General features: G+C 42.1%; 1 protein-coding gene across 1 annotated transcript; it reads left to right on the top strand.

Annotated features, from left to right (window-relative positions):
• Positions 1-308: 308 nt before the first annotated feature.
• HSPA9 (heat shock protein family A (Hsp70) member 9) lies at positions 309-16,284 on the top strand. The gene is made up of 17 exons (XM_079916667.1): positions 309-747; positions 2,037-2,095; positions 2,330-2,417; positions 3,475-3,656; positions 4,622-4,746; positions 5,283-5,356; positions 5,707-5,813; positions 6,293-6,455; positions 7,589-7,681; positions 11,137-11,346; positions 12,457-12,684; positions 13,580-13,684; positions 14,464-14,581; positions 15,009-15,103; positions 15,363-15,455; positions 15,641-15,781; positions 16,098-16,284. The coding sequence occupies exons 1-17, from the start codon at positions 667-669 to the stop codon at positions 16,173-16,175; spliced, it is 2,040 nt and encodes a 679-aa protein (XP_079772793.1). The 5' UTR covers positions 309-666; the 3' UTR covers positions 16,176-16,284.
• The last annotated feature ends 2,113 nt before the right edge of the window (positions 16,285-18,397 follow it).

The raw sequence follows: 18,397 nt of genomic DNA, 5'->3' as shown, positions 1-18,397 counted from the left end.
CCAGGTGCACACTGAACAAAGGCGCAGTACAAAATGGCGCCCTCCTCGAGGAGGAAACGTCAACTCGCGTAGAGCGTGTATCCGCCCGGGGCTCTCCCAGGGCAACGCTGGGACCAAACTCACGTGAGCTGGAGCGTCCTATGACAGCTCTAGTTAGACTCCTCCCCGGTCTCCGCCACTCCCTGCGCACATGCGCTCCAGGCCCTCAGTAGGATCCCAGTTGCGCAGGCGCAACAGGCCCCTCCTCTCAGGCAACTGACGCAAGGAGACTGTTCGCAATTTATCCCGTGTGACCTTGAGTCTTTTCTGCCTCCGAGGACCGGGGTTGTCCACGGTTCTGCCTTATACCGCTTTTAGCCTCCTGGTCTGTCACGGAGCCCAGACCTGCCGCAGCTGGCACAGGAGGACACGCTTTAACCTGCCATCATGCCCCGAAGTGTTATTAGCCATAGGCCCTGACTCCGGAAGCAGCGTTCAGGTATTTTCTTATCAGGCAGCGCGGGCGGCGCCTCAGCGGAAGAGCGGGCTTCCAGGCCGCAGCGATCAAACCCCGCCCCCCACCTCACGTAGTTGGAGGTTTCCAGAAGCGCTAGCATCACCGCGCCGCGCAATTCTCGGTGTTCGGAGCGCGTGTTTGCTGTCTCGTATTTCCACCATTTAGCAGCCATGATAAGCGCCAGCCGAGCCGCAGTAGCTCGTCTTGTCGGCGCCGCAGCCTCCCGGGGCCCCCCAGCCGCCCGCCACCAGGTAAGGGACTGCTGGGCCTTCCCCGAGGGGCTCACGGCCTTGGGACTCAGTGCGGCAGGCCGCGGCCTTCGGGGTCAGAATCCTCGGGGAGAGACGGAAAATAATGGACGTTCAGTATTCAGTGCTGCCGGTTCAAGGCCTCATTCAGGGTTTTGCGTTCCTGTTTCAGGCCCTGATGAGTCACACTCCTTGGGAGCCTAGAGTTTTATCTCATCGAGTAGCGGGCAGTGGTCTTGATTAGTCCTTTTGAGACGATTACAGTTTTGGTCTTGAGGTCTTGAGTAGAAGGACGATTGTTCGCTGTGAAATGCAGAGTGTGCGAGGACCCCGTTGCTATGATACAACGAAGGAAGGAAGAGCATCTGAGCAGTAAATTAAAAATCAAGCTCTGATTTTCTTGCTTACGAACATTTGACTAGTTAGCTCCCCAGAATTTTGTTCTCCGTTATTTCAGGAAAAATGAGCAAATCAGGAAAAGGCCATGGAATAGTTGTTCATTATCGTGTAAGACTAAAAACATACCTTTTGGGGAAACAGGAATTGTATTTCTTTGCGCTTAGGTTGGGTAAAAGAAGACTTGGAAGTAGCCTGAGATGAGATTGTAATAAAGGTCTTTGACACTGATGGGAAGCCACTCCTGTCATTTTTTTTTTTTTCCCTCGTAAACTGACTTCACAAAATTACCAATTCTAGTTCCCTTAAAGCAGCAGCTTGTCAAGGTCAGGGGAAATGTCTCTGATTAAGTTAAATCTGTACTGCAACACGTAACATATGTGAGTCTTAGGTAGACAGTGCTCCTGATGATGAAATTGAGTAGTATTTTAATGTATTTTTGCTTCTCCACGGGATATTTGGCACAGTCTGGAAATAATTTTGGTTGTCACAACCTGGGTAGCCATGCTACTACTAGGTTCTAGTTGTAAAGGCCCAAGTTGATGCTAAACATTCTGCAGTGCATAGAACAGCCCAGCTCCCAACAAAGATTTTGTTCAAAATCAATAGTGCCAAGGTTGAGAGACCCTTTGGTAATGTAATTCAAGATAATTTTATATCAATTTATTTCTCTGATTTCATTGGGAAAATTTGTACTTTATTAGGCTTGTTTGTTTCAGTACCATAATGTCTCTTAGATATGAAATATTTTATTTCAGTATATTTTATACATGGTAACCACTCAGTGAACAGAATGAAAGTCTCAACCTTTGATGTATTCTTCAGAAGAATAATTAAAACAAGTGCAAGTTTTCATGTGTAGTTCATGGCTGATCCTTTTTTTGTTTGTTTTTAAGGATGGCTGGAATGGCTTTAGTCATGAAGCTTTTAGAATTGTTTCAAGGCGGGACTATGCGTAAGTATAATTTCATTTCCTTTAGCATTAAGATAACAAATGTTAAGCCCCAGAGCAATGGTCTCTAAATTTGTGATTAATTACTTCACTCAGAAAAAAAGACACAGCTAAGTTTATTTATAGAGTATGCATTTTGCCACAGTAACAAATATTGTTTTCTTAGGTTGTTCTATAACCATTTTGGAGATCACTGTTAAGATAATTAATCATAGCATTGTTTTAAATGTCTTACAGATCAGAAGCAATCAAGGGAGCAGTTGTTGGTATTGATTTGGGTACTACCAACTCCTGTGTGGCAGTTATGGAAGGTAAACAAGCAAAGGTGAGCATGATTGGAAGCTCTGGATCATGTAGTGGTAACCAGTACACAATTCAGAATTCTGCGTCCTTTGGCTTAAATAAGGGACATTTTCAAAGCTGCTTTTAAATTCTTAAGACTCTTGTGAGGTGAATCTTTGTGCTTAATTGTATGCTGGTAATAAATGAATGGATTTGACTTCCCAGGATTTAAGTGTGTCCTAGTATAGATGTAAGACTACTGAGTTACCATTAGGACCCATTGGGATGACTTGTGCTGTTGATTACTTCTGTAATTAACGTTCTGCATTTTTGTAAGTCAGTTAAACAAAGCCTAAAGGTGCAGGAACAGTCTAGAAGCAAGTGGAGCTCCAAATAATGCATAGGCTGCATCCTAAGTAAGGCATGTTTTTTACTTCCTTCTGGAGGAAGTAGAGGCTGTTCCTCCTTTGTTTGTGAAATCTTTATTCCCACCTGGTTCTCTTCAAGAATATTTGGAGCACGTGGATTTTTTTTTTTTTTTTTTTTTTTTGCGCGGTACGTGGGCCTCTCACTGTTGTGGCCTCTCCCGCTGCGGAGCACAGGCTCCGGACACGCAGGCTCAGCGGCCATGGCTCACGGGCCCAGCTGCTCTGTGGCATGTGGGATCTTCCCGGACCAGGGCACGAACCCGCGTCCCCTGCATCGGCAGGCGGACTCCCAACCACTGCGCCACCAGGGAAGCCCCCGGAGCACGTGGATTTTTGAATTCCTTGTTGGCAGTTTTTTTTAATGCCTGAAACTTGTAGGCATCACCAAAAAATCAGAAGTAGATTTAACTCTCCGTATGGAAGGAAAGATTACGTTGTCCAAACATTGAGTATGAAAGATGTGATTTATATTTATTCCTGTTTCTTGGATGTTCTTAGTTGTAGGTTGTTTGAATCTGCAATAGTAGTTGCTTACTATATCAGCATTCACAGAGCAGAAAAGTATGCCCATTAGTACTGTTCTTTAGTATTTGTTTTGTGTCTTAAATGATTGGTACAAAGACAGTAGTGGTGACTGGAACCTCATTCTCTGTCCTATCTTGGGAGTTTTAGGTGCTAGAGAATGTTGAAGGTGCCAGAACCACCCCTTCAGTTGTAGCCTTTACAGCAGATGGTGAGCGACTTGTTGGCATGCCGGCCAAGCGACAGGCTGTCACCAACCCAAACAACACGTTCTATGCTACCAAGCGTCTCATTGGCCGGCGATATGATGACCCAGAAGTTCAAAAAGACATGTGAGTAATAGCAAAAATGTATTTATATGCAAAGGCTAAATAGATGAATCTTACCAGCAGGATCTCTTGGGACAGACCCTGCTCCTGCCAAAAGGGTATCCTTCAAAAAATTCAATTCTGCCTTCACAGATTAGGTCTTTGCTATGTGTGACATGATACATGAACATCTGGCTTGTCATTCCTGGACCACATAAATTGGCGTTAAACACATAAGGTAGATAATGGCATAGGCGCCATCTTGATACTGATCAGATGTTTTCAAGTTTCATCCTTGTTGTGGTGTGTATCGGTATTTCATTCCTTTTTATGGCCAAATAATATCCCATTGTATGCATACATACTGCATTTTGTTTATCTGTTTGTTAATGGGCATTTGGGTTCTTTCCACTTTTTGGCTAATAATAATGCTTTGTGTGTAGGGGTTTTTTTTTGTTTGTTTTTTTGCAGTATGCGGGCCTCTCACTCTTGTGGCCTCTCCCGTTGCGGAGCACAGGCTCCAGACGCGCAGGCTCAGCGGCCATAGCTCACGGGCCCAGCCGCTCCGCGGCATTTGGGATCTTCCCAGACCGGGGCATGAACCCGTGTCCCCTGCATTGGCAGGCGGACTCTCAACCACTGTGCCACCAGGGAAGCCCTGTGTATAGGTTTTTGTGTGGACACGTATTTTCATTTCTCTTGGGTAGACATCTAGTAATGGCATTGCTAGGTCATATATACCTATATGTTACCGCTTTCCAAAGCAGCTGCATACATTTTTGGTGAGAAGAATGTTCATGTTTCAATTCATCAGGATGTTTTTACATGTTAATGGGTGCTCTCTAAAGGTTTTCATTAAACAAATTCCTGAAGTTCTCATTTGTTGGCCATGGATCTCTTGGGGTGGAAGATGGGCTTTCATGGTGTATGGTAACCTCATGGTAGGTTGGGCTGGCATGTTTCTTAAGTATAATTTTTGTGTCTTTCAGTAAAAATGTTCCTTTTAAAATTGTCCGTGCCTCTAATGGCGATGCCTGGGTTGAAGCTCATGGAAAACTCTATTCCCCAAGTCAGATTGGAGCATTTGTGTTGATGAAGATGAAAGAGACTGCAGGTGAGATAGCTTAGTTCATATCTGGGAAAATTTAGAGAACAGCATGATTCCTCTGAGATCACTGGCTTCCATACTTCAGTGTCCTTTGGATGAGTCTGCAGTGGCTTTTATACAGAATACCTAGGAATGGCAAAACTTTATTACTCTTTCCCTACAAATTGAATTTCTCTTCCAAGGTTTCCTAATGGTGGCTTGCTTGTTTCTTTTTTCCAGAAGGGAAATCAAAAGACTAGACATTAAGCTTTTGTATCTGTTAGATAAAACTTCCCATTTAAGAAACTAGTGGCTCTTTTAAATCTAAAACTAGGTCATTGTAGCTGGTGAGCCTTCACTAACATGTTAAAGGTGAAATCTTGGGTTTTTTAAATTGGAGTGTTTTCCTACAAGGTCTCTTCATGTTAGGTCATATGCTAAAAACTATTGGGTGCTGTTTGTGACCTCAAGAGAGTGACACAGGTTGTTAGGCTACATTAGTAATTGTAGCCTGTTTCATCTGATAGGGTCTCATGAATGATTTTCATTGATTGCTTTTCCAGAAAATTACTTGGGGCATACAGCAAAAAATGCTGTGATCACCGTCCCAGCGTATTTCAATGACTCTCAGAGACAGGTGAGTTTAATTATCATTTTTAATAATTTGTTTTTATTTATTTATTTTTGGCTGCATTGGGTCTTGGTTGCTGCACATGGGCTTCCTCTAGTTGCAGCGACCGGGGGCTACGCTTCATTGCGGTATGTGGGCTTCTCATTGCGGTGGCTTCTCTTGTTGTGGAGCACGGGCTTAGTTGCTCTGCAGCATGTGGAATCTTCCTGGACCAGGGCTCGAACCCTTGTCCCCTGCATTAGCAACAGGATTCTTAACCACTGCTGCCACCAGGGAAGCCCCCCAATTAGCATTTTTATTCAGGAAATTAATGGTACCTGGGACACGGTGGAAAATGCTTTTTTCTTTTTTTATAGGCCACTAAGGATGCTGGCCAGATATCTGGACTAAATGTGCTTCGGGTAATTAATGAACCCACAGCGGCTGCTCTGGCCTATGGTCTAGACAAATCAGAAGACAAAATGTAAGTTTGTGCAATGAATTCCACCTAGATTTGTGAGACTTAAGTGCATGGAACCTTGAAACTTATCCTAAATCATCATCTTGATTTCATGGTGATTGAGCCTTATACTTAGACTGGAAATGTACTGCCTTGACCTTTTCCCAAGGCTTTTATGGTCTGTGTTTTTCATTCATTTCAAGATTGTCCCTTGATTACTTTTTCTTTTTAAAGTACTGGCTGTGGTCATTTTTTCCCCTTGGTATGCCTGTTGGCAAGTATTCATCCAAAAGAGTGGTTTTTGCTTTTTAACATTTCATTTTAACTGTATGTATGTTTTACATGTTGCTATTAGGGCCACCTGTTAAGACATACATCACTTATGCAGTCATCAACTTTCATAATTATACCTGGGGGGGAAATAGCCAAATTTATGTTGGTTTGGTTACTGAAATCCATACGCTGTGATGAGTTTTGTTCCTGACGGCCTTTTTCCTTTCTAGCATTGCCGTATATGATTTAGGTGGTGGAACTTTTGATATTTCCATACTGGAAATCCAGAAAGGAGTATTTGAGGTGAAATCCACCAATGGAGACACTTTTTTAGGTGGTGAAGACTTTGACCAGGCCTTGTTGCGTCACATTGTGAAGGAGTTCAAAAGAGAGGTTAGTTACCAGTGTGGTTAATACGTACACGTTGGAATACTGAGAATTTCTTTGTTCAGACTGCTATTTGCTTTGTTTTACGATTTTTTTTTCCCTTAAGAGAGTGTTGAATAGGCCACTGAAATTGCATTTTAGTTCCATGGGTGCTCTGAACTATTCTGGTTATCGTAGCTTCAAATTGGAAACAAACAACAAAAGGCTATAGCAGGCTTCCCTGGTGGCTGCCTGCCGATGCGGGGGACATGGGTTCGTGCCCCGGTCCGGGAGGATCCCACATGCCGCGGAGCGGCTGGGCACGTGAGCCGTGGCCACTGAGCCTGCGTGTCTGGAGCCTGTGAGAGGCCACAACAGTGAGAGGCCTGCGTACCGCAAAAAAAAAAAAAAAAAAAGGCTATAGCACCTGGTGTACAATAGTACTATGGCATTTTATATAAGGGATTTTGAATATCTTTGGATTTGGGGTATCCGCATTTGACAGGGGTTGCTGGAACGAATTCCTCACAGATACCAAGGGATGACTGTGTAGGTTTCCCTCACTATCTGAAAATTGAGCCTGCGAAATTTTTGATAAGCTGAAATGTCGTGAAGCTACACATTTTGCTAACGGATGCACAACATAAATGGTTGTATGCTCACAGACAGTTTAAAGCTATGGTGGTGGTTTGGTGCTCAAATAAGTGTAGTTACTGGGGAAGGAGCTTGGGGTGCACACTGCCTCTGTAATGGCTCGCTGCAAAGCAAACGCTGAACATTATTTGTCCTTTTTGCCTTTTTTGTAAAAGTGAAAATCCTTTTTAGATTTCATTTGGTTAGCAAAAACAGGTATTAAAGTAGATCTTATATAAAAGGGAAGTGGTGTAAAGCAAACTTTGGAAAAGGAATTATGGGAACTCCTTTTTTGAGCTAGAATTCTACAGCTGGAAAGAACTGAGAACAGTTCATCCTCTAACTCCAGACACATATTTCTTTTTCAAAGTAGGTCTTCTTTTTTCCTATAGATTTTTAAACGCAATAAGCAATTTCTGCTTGTTTATAAAGGTATGGCTCTATTTTGTTTTGTTACACCTTACCACTGCAATTTAAGTAGCATTTATTTTCTTAACATTAATATATTGTGTGTCTTCACTTTGTAGACAGGGGTTGATTTGACCAAAGACAACATGGCGCTTCAAAGGGTTCGGGAAGCCGCTGAGAAGGCCAAGTGTGAACTCTCTTCATCTGTGCAGGTGAGACGTGGAAAATTCCACCAGTCTTGATGGATCTTTTCAGCCTGAGTTTACTCGAATAGCGTATTCTAATTGGCATAATGTCAGTCAGATTTCTTTTAACAGCTTTCTGGTTGGTGATAAAAAGCCTTTCCATTAGCAAAGGAGCATTATGTTTTTTATGGGTGAGCTGAAGCACCCAAATCAGAGGTTATGATTTGCTTTCCTGCTGCCACCTGAGAACCTGGAATTAGATCTCCTGCCATCTTGCTATATCCCTGACACGGACCTAACATACTGTTATTCTGTTCTTAGTGGTTAAGGCAAAGGGAGGCTTCATCTTTCAGAACTGGAGCAACTTTAGCACTCTGGGAAGGGAAGAGGTATTTATAGCATCTGTCATTGTGTTGGTAAAGTGGGTGACCTTCAGTCACATCTGGATTTTTTTTTTTCTTTTTTTCTTTTTTCTTTTTAATAGCAGCTATAAGGAGTGACAAAGCTGTACAGGGTCATCCATGAAGTTGATGGTATTCCCTTGTCCTGCTGTCAGAATTTGCAGCATGATGGTTGGGGCTGAAATATGTGGCAGTACCAGAGGATAGCTTATAATTCTTCCCAGGGGTTGTCACTGTATGAAACGGGACGTTGGTTAGTTTTACTGTGGCTCTATCCTATTAATAGGTATTTGGATTGTTTTCCACCATTTTGCTATTATAGCAAGGTGTATTGACCACCCTTGTACATTAATGTTTGTGCATGTGTGATTGTAAGTCTGTAGGTTAAATTTATAGAAGCATTTATTACCCTTGAGTTTATAATGTGGTTTGGGGAGGTGGACACTAATGAGAACACTTTTTTTTTTTTTTTTGCGGTACGCAGGCCTCTCACTGTTGTGGCCTCTCCCGTTGTGGAGCACAGGCTCCAGATGCGCAGGCCCAGCGGCCATGGCTCATGGGCCCAGCTACTCCACGGCATGTGGGATCTTCCCGGACCAGGGCACAAACCCGTGTCCCGTGCTTCGGCAGGTGGACTCTCAACCACTGCGCCACCAGGGAAGCCCGAGAACATTATATTAGTAAATGTCAGAAGTAATGTAGAGGTTAAGAGTTACTCTGGGGCTTCCCTGGTGGCACAGTGGTTAAGAATCTGCCTGCTAATGCAGGGGACGCGAGTTCGAGCCCCGGTCCAGGGAGATCCCACATGCCGCAAAGCAACTAAGCCCGTGCGCCACAACTACTGAGTCTGCGCTCTAGAGCCCGCGTTCTACAGCTACTGAAGCCCATGCACCTAGAGCCTGTGCTCCACAAGAGAAGCCACTGCAATGAGAAGCCCGCACACCACAATGAAGAGTAGACCCCGCTCGCTGCACCCAGAGAAGACCCCACGTGCAGCAACCAGCCAAAAAAATAAATAAATTTTTAAAAAAAAGAGTTACTCTGCAAGCAGACTGGTGGAGATGAAGTCCTTATTTCGTTACTTATTAGCTGTGTGACTTTGAATGAATTACTTAACATTTCTGTTTTCTATAAAATGAGGATAATTAGTGTTCCATTCCCCCTTAGAGTTGAGAGGATTAGTAAATTAATATATATAACATGCTTAGGACAATGTGTAGTAAATAGTAAGTGGTATTCTAAATGTATGCATGTATTTTGTTTTTTTAAAAAGGCAAAGTTAGATTTATAATAAAGGAACCTGACAGGTGTTTGACATAATTAGGAGAGCTTCTGTAAGGTGAGTTAATCAGGAAGAGATAAAGGGTCAGGCAAGTATGGGGTTCTCGGGTAAAGACCTGAGTAAGGGTCAGTGTGGCTGAAGTACAGACTAGACTGGCAGGAGGAGCATAGAAGATAAGGCTAGAGGCTTTATAGATTGGGGATTTGGTATCTTTCCTGAGATAATGACAACAGACAACTGAAAATTTTTAAGGTGGGCGAGTAACATGGTCAGATTTGGTGAAAGCACTCTGAGGTGGAGTGCTCTTTGTGGCAGCCTGAGTGGGTGTGGGAAAATGTTGGGAGGCTATTGCAGCACACCAGGTGGTGAGAGAGGAAGGACTTGGACCAGAGTGTGGTAGTGAGAGATACATGGTTGGAATTGAGAGAGAAGAGGGACAGAACTTCATGGTGGAACTGGCTTTCGAGGGTGGAGAACCCTGGAGTTTTTCACCTGGTCATTATAGCATATAGAACTGCACTAATACAGTAACTACATGTGGCTATTTAAAATTAAATACAATTTTTAAGAATTCCATTTCTCAGTTCCACTAGCTGTATTTCAAGTATTCAGCCACATGTGACTAGTGGCTGCTGGATCGAAAAGCAGAGATAGAGAATATTCCCATTGCCACAGAAAGTTCTGTTGGATTGCATTGCTATAGATAATTTTATTTACTGATGCGGTTTGTTAACATTTTGCAAAGAAAGAGAAAATTGTTATTGGTGTTCTTCAAACTATATCCAATATCATTTACAAAAGATGTGTTGATTTTCCCTGTAAAGCACTTATCTGTCCAGGGTACCCTACCTGAAGAAAGCTGGTTAAGGATTTGCTCCCTTCAGTCTTTATTCCCTGTTGGCCTTGCTTTGTGAAGTTTGAGGGGCAGCATGCACAAACTCTTTTCCTGGGGGTTCACCCCGAGACATCTGTTTCTGCATGTTTAGTAATGAGTTTTGTTAGTCTAAATATTCTTAATCCATGCCTTATCAGGATTTTAGGCTTATTAAATACTGTATGTTACATGGTGTGACTGTAGCAGTGTTAGCTACTCTCTGGGGATGTGATAGCAGTAGTCAGTCCTTGTACTTCTCTTTAGCATTTTTGTTGTAGCTTTCTTAACCATCTTCCTGAAACTTGCAAAGCCCTGGTTTAGTGGCAGATTATTTGGTTCAGAGCATACCTTTCACATTTTTTTTAATGTGCAAGGAAATTTTTTAAAACTTGGTAAAAGAACACAGTGGTGTGATTCTTAATATATACATATATATATATATATATATATATTTTTTTTTTTTTTTTTGGTGGTATGTGGGCCTCTCACTGCTGTGGCCTCTTCCGTTGCAGAGCACAGGCTCCAGACGCACAGGCCCAGCGGCCATGGCTCACGGGCCCAGCCGCTCCTCAGCATGTGGGATCTTCCCAGACCGGGGCACGAACCCTTGTCCCCTGCATTGGCAGGCAGACTCTCAACCACTGCGCCACCAGGGAAGCCCCTTAATATATTTTTAATAGCAGGACAGACTGTTCTTCACCTGAATGGGGATTTTTCCTGCTTCTCTATTTCTTTCTCCATTGTTAATAACAGATTTATAGTGTTTACTTCTGGGTTGAATCTTAAAGAGTCACTGTCTTTGGTGGCCATTCATTTAAAGTGTCTGACCCTCACTGTGGCTTTCAGAGTCTTCCTTTCCTAGGGTATAGTCTTTAATTGAAGTAATAAAGAGACTTCACTACTGGTCTCCCTGCTTCCTTTGCAGACTGACATCAATTTGCCATACCTTACAATGGATGCCTCTGGACCCAAGCATTTGAATATGAAGCTGACCCGGGCTCAGTTTGAGGGGATTGTTACTGATCTAATCAAAAGGACCATAGCTCCATGCCAAAAAGCCATGCAAGATGCAGAAGTCAGCAAAAGTGACATAGGAGAAGTGATTCTGGTTGGTGGCATGACTAGGATGCCCAAGGTAAGGACCCATGGAATTCTTGACATAGAGCGCAGAGAGGGCCAACACATAATGATTTATTAGGACATAACATATGGCTTACGTTGTGTAGGGACATGAATATGTGGCCTTTCTACCACGCTGACCTGAAAGGCGGATGAATTTGTGCCCTTGCTAAAGAGTTCTTAAAGGGTATTTTAAAAAAAGGATTGGGAAAGGGGGGAATGTCTTTGGGGTAGTAGCAAGGAGGATCCTGAACTTCAGTTTTATAGAATTTTTAGGAATGAAACAAAGTTTGCGGTCAGAGACAGCTTAACATCCTGGTATTAACTAGCCTCTATGGGCAATTTTGGACATGTGTTTTGCAGTATAGTGTTTGGGGTTTCTAAAGGCATCTCTTCAACAGAGATTTGTGCAATGATGCATTTTATCAACACATCATTCTGAAAAGACAGGTGTGTGGAAAACTAATAACTGAGCACAGAACCTGTTGATGGTGTAATTCTTGCTTTATAGCTTGAACAGAACTATCTTGGGCCTTGATTTTCATAATTTTTCCTTTGGAGTACTTGTGCTTAGGAAAATGATGCATACAATAAATCTGAAGTGAAAAGGAGAGGCTTTGAACCAGGCAGATATTTTTATGTTAACAAATTATCCCAGATGTTACTCAAATAGAACTTTTTCCTAGCATTAGTAAAATAAGCAGGAGGGGAAAACATGCCTCATACTTGCCCCAGTATTGAATTACTACTGCTTCTGTTAAGCTGATTTTTAGTTGATATGTAGAAGAGGACTTGGACTATACAAATTAAGTCCCCTTGCCTTGTAACTTGTATTTCTAATTTGATGTGTTGCTTGGGAAACCAGATAAAAAAATTTAGGCAAATTGTTCCCAAATTTAAAAGGGCTATGAATGAGATACTCAAGAGTAAAGTATATGTGTAACCAAATAATATACTTAACTCATTAACAAGAACTCAACTACAAAATAATTTGAGTAAACGTTCTTGGATCTGAAGCACCCTGTCCTGAGACCTGGTGGGGTCTCAGGACACACGTGCTACTCTCCTCTTCTCAGGCAATTGCCCTGAGTAGTGAGTGACAAGGTTCTTTTTTCTTGGTGCTCAGGTTCAGCAGACTGTGCAGGATCTCTTTGGCCGAGCCCCAAGTAAAGCTGTCAATCCTGATGAGGCTGTGGCCATTGGAGCTGCCATTCAGGGAGGTGTGTTGGCTGGTGATGTCACAGATGTGCTACTCTTGGATGTCACTCCCCTGTCTCTGGGTATTGAGACTCTGGGAGGTGTCTTCACCAAGCTTATTAACAGGAACACCACTATTCCAACCAAGAAGAGCCAGGTAAAAGCCACCCCACCCTACTTTGTCACAGAGATACTAGGTTCTGTGAGGATGTGATTGTAGCCACTTCTGTGAGCTTTTCCTAGAAAACTTTCCTTTTTGTTTTGCAGTCCATACTAGTTGAATGTGGAGGGGTGGTGAGAATCTTGTCCTTTGTTCTCTTTTGTTCCTAGAAAAGTTCTCTTTCTGTCAGCCAGTGGTGATAATTTTAGGGAAGTCATCAGTAGTCTCTCCTTCTCAGGATAATAATTGCCAGAAGGAGCCTCATTATTTGAGACTGAATTCCTATACTCTTCTGTTCTCAAAGGCAGTAAAAAGAATGGCGTGGCTGAGACTAAGGGAGTTTGCTTGTCTTCCTGGAGAACGATAGGGGTTCTGAGATATCAAGCCAGGGTTATTTGGACAATGGCTTGGTCTTAGATTAAGAATTATTTCCTTTCTCAGGTTTGGTGTTTTTCTGAAAGAACTATGGCTATTGCTATGTTTGAAGTGACGTATTGCCAACACATCATTCTGAAGTGTGTGGTGATTTCCTGTGACTATGAGCATAAAATAAATGTCCTCTCTCTGACCCATTTCTTTGGATGAGCATGTTTCAACATCTCGCTTTTTATAGCTCCTTCTCTTGAGGCCTTCTGTGCTAATGCTGCATCTTTGTACAATGCCTTTGCTTAGCTGAAAACAATAGCTATTGTATGCCCTTTTGCTGTGCTAATCCTACTCCTGTTCTCTGTAAAGACCTGAGCCTTTGTTCTGAACATAGTGTACATTAGGATTCTTCCAGTGTTGGGAGGTGAATTTCTTCCTTTGGTTTGTTGCACTTTGTAAGGGGGAATAGGCTGGGAAAAAAAAAAAATCAGGCTGCCAACCCAGCAAGTTTCCTTTTTCTCCCTAGGTGTTTTCTACAGCTGCTGATGGACAGACTCAAGTGGAGATTAAAGTGTGTCAGGGTGAAAGAGAGATGGCTGGAGACAACAAACTTCTTGGACAGTTTACTTTGGTAGGTATTGGGAATCATGAATGTTATGTTCATTTTTTTATGGTGAAGTTACACTATTCTAACCCCTAATGTTACCATAAACTGCTGACAGACGTAGTCTGTGTTATCTTAGCATAGTATTCAAATGAATTCTGCAACTGGATAACCATGGCTTCAGTTTTTACCTGAAAGCCCTGCTTCTTGTGCCTTAGGAACTAAATAAAGAAGCTTGTAAAAGCCAGGGAAATGTTCATAAACAGTGCTTATTAGAAGAAATTCCTGATTACTATTTTACTACTTTTAAAGACATTTGATATTGTTATTGGCTGCTACTTTGTCATCGTCATCTTTTTTTTTTGGCCATGCTCTGTGGCATGTGGGATCTTAGTTCCCTGACCAGGTATTGAACCTGTGCCCTCTGCAATGGAAGTGCAGAGTCTTAACCACTGGACCGCCAGGGAAGTCCCTTGTTACTGGCTTCTAGTCAGCATCGCTTATTGCTTGTTGGGATGAATGATGGAAAAGTTTACTCTTCACGCATTGTGTATCCTTAGGTACATAAAGCCACTGTGGTTACTTGCTATAGCCAGCCTTCACTAGTATGAGTCCTGTTTATTTCAAGCAGCAATAAAATTACCACCCTCACCGACAAACTCATGTTTTTGTACATTTAAGTGAAAGTTTCACTTGTTCCTCCCAGAAACCAAGTAATTTCTTCCCCAGAAGACCGTATAGGTTTTGGAAATAGAGCACTGGACCCCTTTGTGAGAGGAGCTTACTCTGGTATTTATTTATTCTAGATTGGGATTCCCCCAGCCCCTCGTGGAGTCCCTCAGATTGAAGTTACATTTGACATTGATGCCAATGGGATTGTACATGTTTCTGCCAAAGATAAGGGTACAGGACGCGAGCAGCAGAGTAAGTACTCTTATTTATTAAGACTGTAAGAGTGAGGTGAGGGACTTCTCTCTGTTGGGAACTAGACCCTCTAGATTGGGCATTACCTTTTCCCTTAGCCTCAGGGGAGGATGATGAGTCCTCTTTGCCCTCTTTCTCCTCAGTTATCAGTGTCACATTAACAGGTATGGTGTTTATTCCCCCAAAAAAGGCAAGCACTGAGCCTCTGGATTGCTGAAGTTTTGGTAGGTAGGACAGTTAGTTGTTCTCTGTATATTTTAGACCCTTGGTTTCCCTCTGCTTATTGTAGAACAATAGGATATTCCCCTTCTTCATAATGCACATCAAGACAGCTACTTTGAAGAGGAGGATTCTTTTTCTTAATACAGTAGAGGAAGAAGCATATAGTTTTCCTGGGAAATAATGAGGTGCCTTCTTTTCACTATAGTTGTGATCCAGTCTTCCGGTGGGTTAAGCAAAGATGATATTGAAAATATGGTTAAAAATGCAGAGAAGTATGCTGAGGAAGACCGGCGAAAGAAGGTGATTACTTTGCTCATAACTTCTATGTGAAATGCCTTTCTTATTTATTCTCAGTCTTCCCATATCAAAATTTTCATGTTAACAGCATCCAGCTAAAACCTCTTACAGACATCTCAGACCACAGTGATTTCTCCCTCTTAACTGTTTATACTCTGTTAACTGTGTGTAGCAGTTTTCATGTTGTCTTCTTAATGAGGACATTCAGCCAACTAGTTGATTGGGAAGTCTTCATTCATACTACATTTTTAATTTCTCTTAGGAACGAGTTGAAGCAGTTAATATGGCTGAAGGAATCATTCATGACACAGAAACCAAGATGGAAGAATTCAAGGACCAATTGCCTGCTGATGAGGTAAACCCTCTTTTAAAATAGCTCAAGAAGTTGGGAGGCATCGTCACCAATGTCAGTGAAGGTCATTTTTTCTGTGTGGGTCTTGATAGGAATTTAGTTTTTAAAAAATGTTTCTAAACATTCTGCTGTGTGTTATGGGATAAGAACCAGAAAAAGTGAGGGTCTGGTGTTGTTTTGTTTTTAAGTGCCACAAGCTAAAAGAAGAGATTTCCAAAATGAGGGAGCTCCTCGCTCGAAAAGACAGTGAAACAGGAGAAAACATAAGGCAGGCAGCATCTTCCCTTCAGCAAGCATCATTGAAGCTCTTCGAAATGGCATACAAAAAGGTACAAGGCTGTTTTACTCAATGAATATTTTGCTCCTAACTTGATGTAACTGCTCTTGATTACTGTCACTGATGGCTCCTACATAGCCATTTATGGAACTGGGAGTATTGGAATTGGAAATATCCTTCTTCCTGCCTTCTTGACTACGTTGGGTGGGTGGGAGGGAGGGAGGGAGGGAGGGTGAGGTCAAAGGGAAGAAATCACTAAAACTGGGAGAGTGGAACAGGCAGGATATGGCTTTTTCGTTTTTAGTTCATCAGAGAGCAAACTGTCACCCTTAACATTAAACAAGTGATTCTCAAATGTTTTCTTACAGATGGCATCTGAGCGGGAAGGCTCTGGAAGTTCTGGCACTGGGGAGCAAAAGGAAGATCAAAAGGAAGAGAAACAGTAACAGCAGTAAACTTTGGAGTCGAAAGGACAACATATTATGATGCTTGGGAGTGAAGGGATTTCCTGAGCTGAAATGGGCAAAACTTCAATCTTCTACTGTGTTTTTGCAGTACTCTATATATAATTTCCTGAATATGTAAATTTAGTGACCATTAGCTAATGATCATTTAACAAGTGATAATTCCCAACAGTACAAAGTTCACAGTATTCTGTCCCTAGCCTGTCATTCTTTTTCAGCTGCATGTAAGATGGGGGGGGAAAAGATATAACGTTGTTTTGTGCTGAAGTAGCTGTATTTTCAAAGGGGTGAAGCCATCTCACACACTGAAGACAGGTCTGGAACGAGACCATAGGGGGATGAGATCCTTCTAGTTACCTAAGTACTGCTGTACCAGCCTGTGTGTATATGGAGTTCTTCAACTGAGGCCTTGCAAGGCAAGCCAGCTAGCTGTGCCATGTTGGGAGGTAGGGCAGGGGAAGCTGAATCAATGGAAAACTAAGCTAGCTATTTATGTGAGGTCCAGCTTCTAAAACACAAGTCTCCCAAACTTTCTGAAGGCATACTTTCCTAGCTACCCTTTGGCCTTTGTCAGTGGCATCTGTATCTCTGATGACTGTTCTTTTTGATCCATTCTGGATTTTTTAAAAAATAAATAGGAAAAGCATTTTGATCTCTTGTCTGTGAGGGGTGAGGCCCTGAGATTTAGCTTCAGAAATATGACATGAATCACATTTCCCAACTCCCTGACCTCGATACAGGATTTTCTAACACTGGCATTTGAATTTCTAACAAATTGAAAACTTGGGAAGGCTGGTATAATAAGCATTATCACCAAAGACAAGTCTGGTTCAGAGGAGGCTTTTATTTTTTTTCTCTCCCTAGCCCCATCTAAGGTTTGGAATGTTGAAATAGTCTTTAGATCTCTAACATGAAAATCAGGCCTCCTATTTCCAGGCTGCTTTCTGCTCTAAATAAGTCCAACCAGAATTGGCTTACAGTAATGAAACACGTCTAGTATTAAGTCCTAAGGTGATTTCAGTGGCTCAATAACAGGAACCCAGATTCTTTCTTTAGTTTTGCTTTTTCATCCTCAGTGAGTTGCCTTGTCCTAATTTCTCTAATGTAGTTCTAAATATCACATGCTAACAACTTCAGAACCAGGAAGGTGACTGCATCTTAGAACTCACTTTAGTTTTAATAATTATTTCTTAAGTTTATTTCTTAAAAATTGAGACTGTTTATGTGATAATTATATTTCTGGAAAATTGTTTATTAACACCCTTTTAAAAGCTTCTTGAGGTTTCATATGAGAAATAATAGGCTCAAATTTTCAGCCACACGACCACTTGGTGGGAACCTTGTGGGGTGTGCAGTAATTCTTTATGAAGGATTGTTTTGTGGCATGCTGGGGAAGATAATTAGCATCTCTGGTTGGCCCTTGCTCACTAAATGCGTCTAGTGTTTACCAATCATTGTGATAACTAAGCCTCTCAAGCATTTCCAAAGTACCCCAATTCAGAACTACTGGTTTATATTATTCAAGATTTCATCTTTGAGATCAGTGAGAGGAGCCAAGCATGCCCTGAACAAAATGGGTTCTATCAGAGAGGTGGGGAGAAGAGCTGCTTGGGCAGGTACCCACAGATACTGTCTCAAGCTGTGCCATGAGTGGTATATGTAGTAGCAGTTCGGTTACCTTCTAATAAAACTAATAATCAGCACAAGCAGCCTTGAACAAAAATTTATAAATTCAGATACAGTCTTCCTTTTGTGGTGCAAGTGCTTGATAGGTCCCAAAAGGAAAACTTCCTGGGATTATTCCAGTTGTCTTCCCCAACTTAAAACTCCACCCTTGCTACACAATAGTACAACACATGTGATCTGACCCCTCAATACCTTTCTTTTCCCCTGCCCTCCTACTATACTTTGACCTTGCTTGGACAGTCTCCCACAGATTTCTACCTGACTCATCCCTCACTTTTTTCATAAGTCATAAGGGTTTTTTTTTTTCTAATTTAGTCATAAGGTTTTGAAATGTCATAAAACATGCTGCCTTCTTCAAGTCCCTGTCATTTCCTATCCTTAGCCTACTCTTTCTCCACAGCAGTTATTACCACCTAATTTATCTTTCCCCCCATTGCTATGGTCTGAATTTTTAGGTCCCCCAAATCCCTATGTTGAAATCCTAACTCCTACAGTGATGGTATTAGGAGGTGGGGCCT

Source organism: Stenella coeruleoalba (assembly GCF_951394435.1).
Source record: "Stenella coeruleoalba genome assembly, chromosome: 3".
Lineage (NCBI taxonomy): Eukaryota > Metazoa > Chordata > Mammalia > Artiodactyla > Delphinidae > Stenella > Stenella coeruleoalba.
This window is presented reverse-complemented; position numbering and strand designations above follow the sequence as displayed.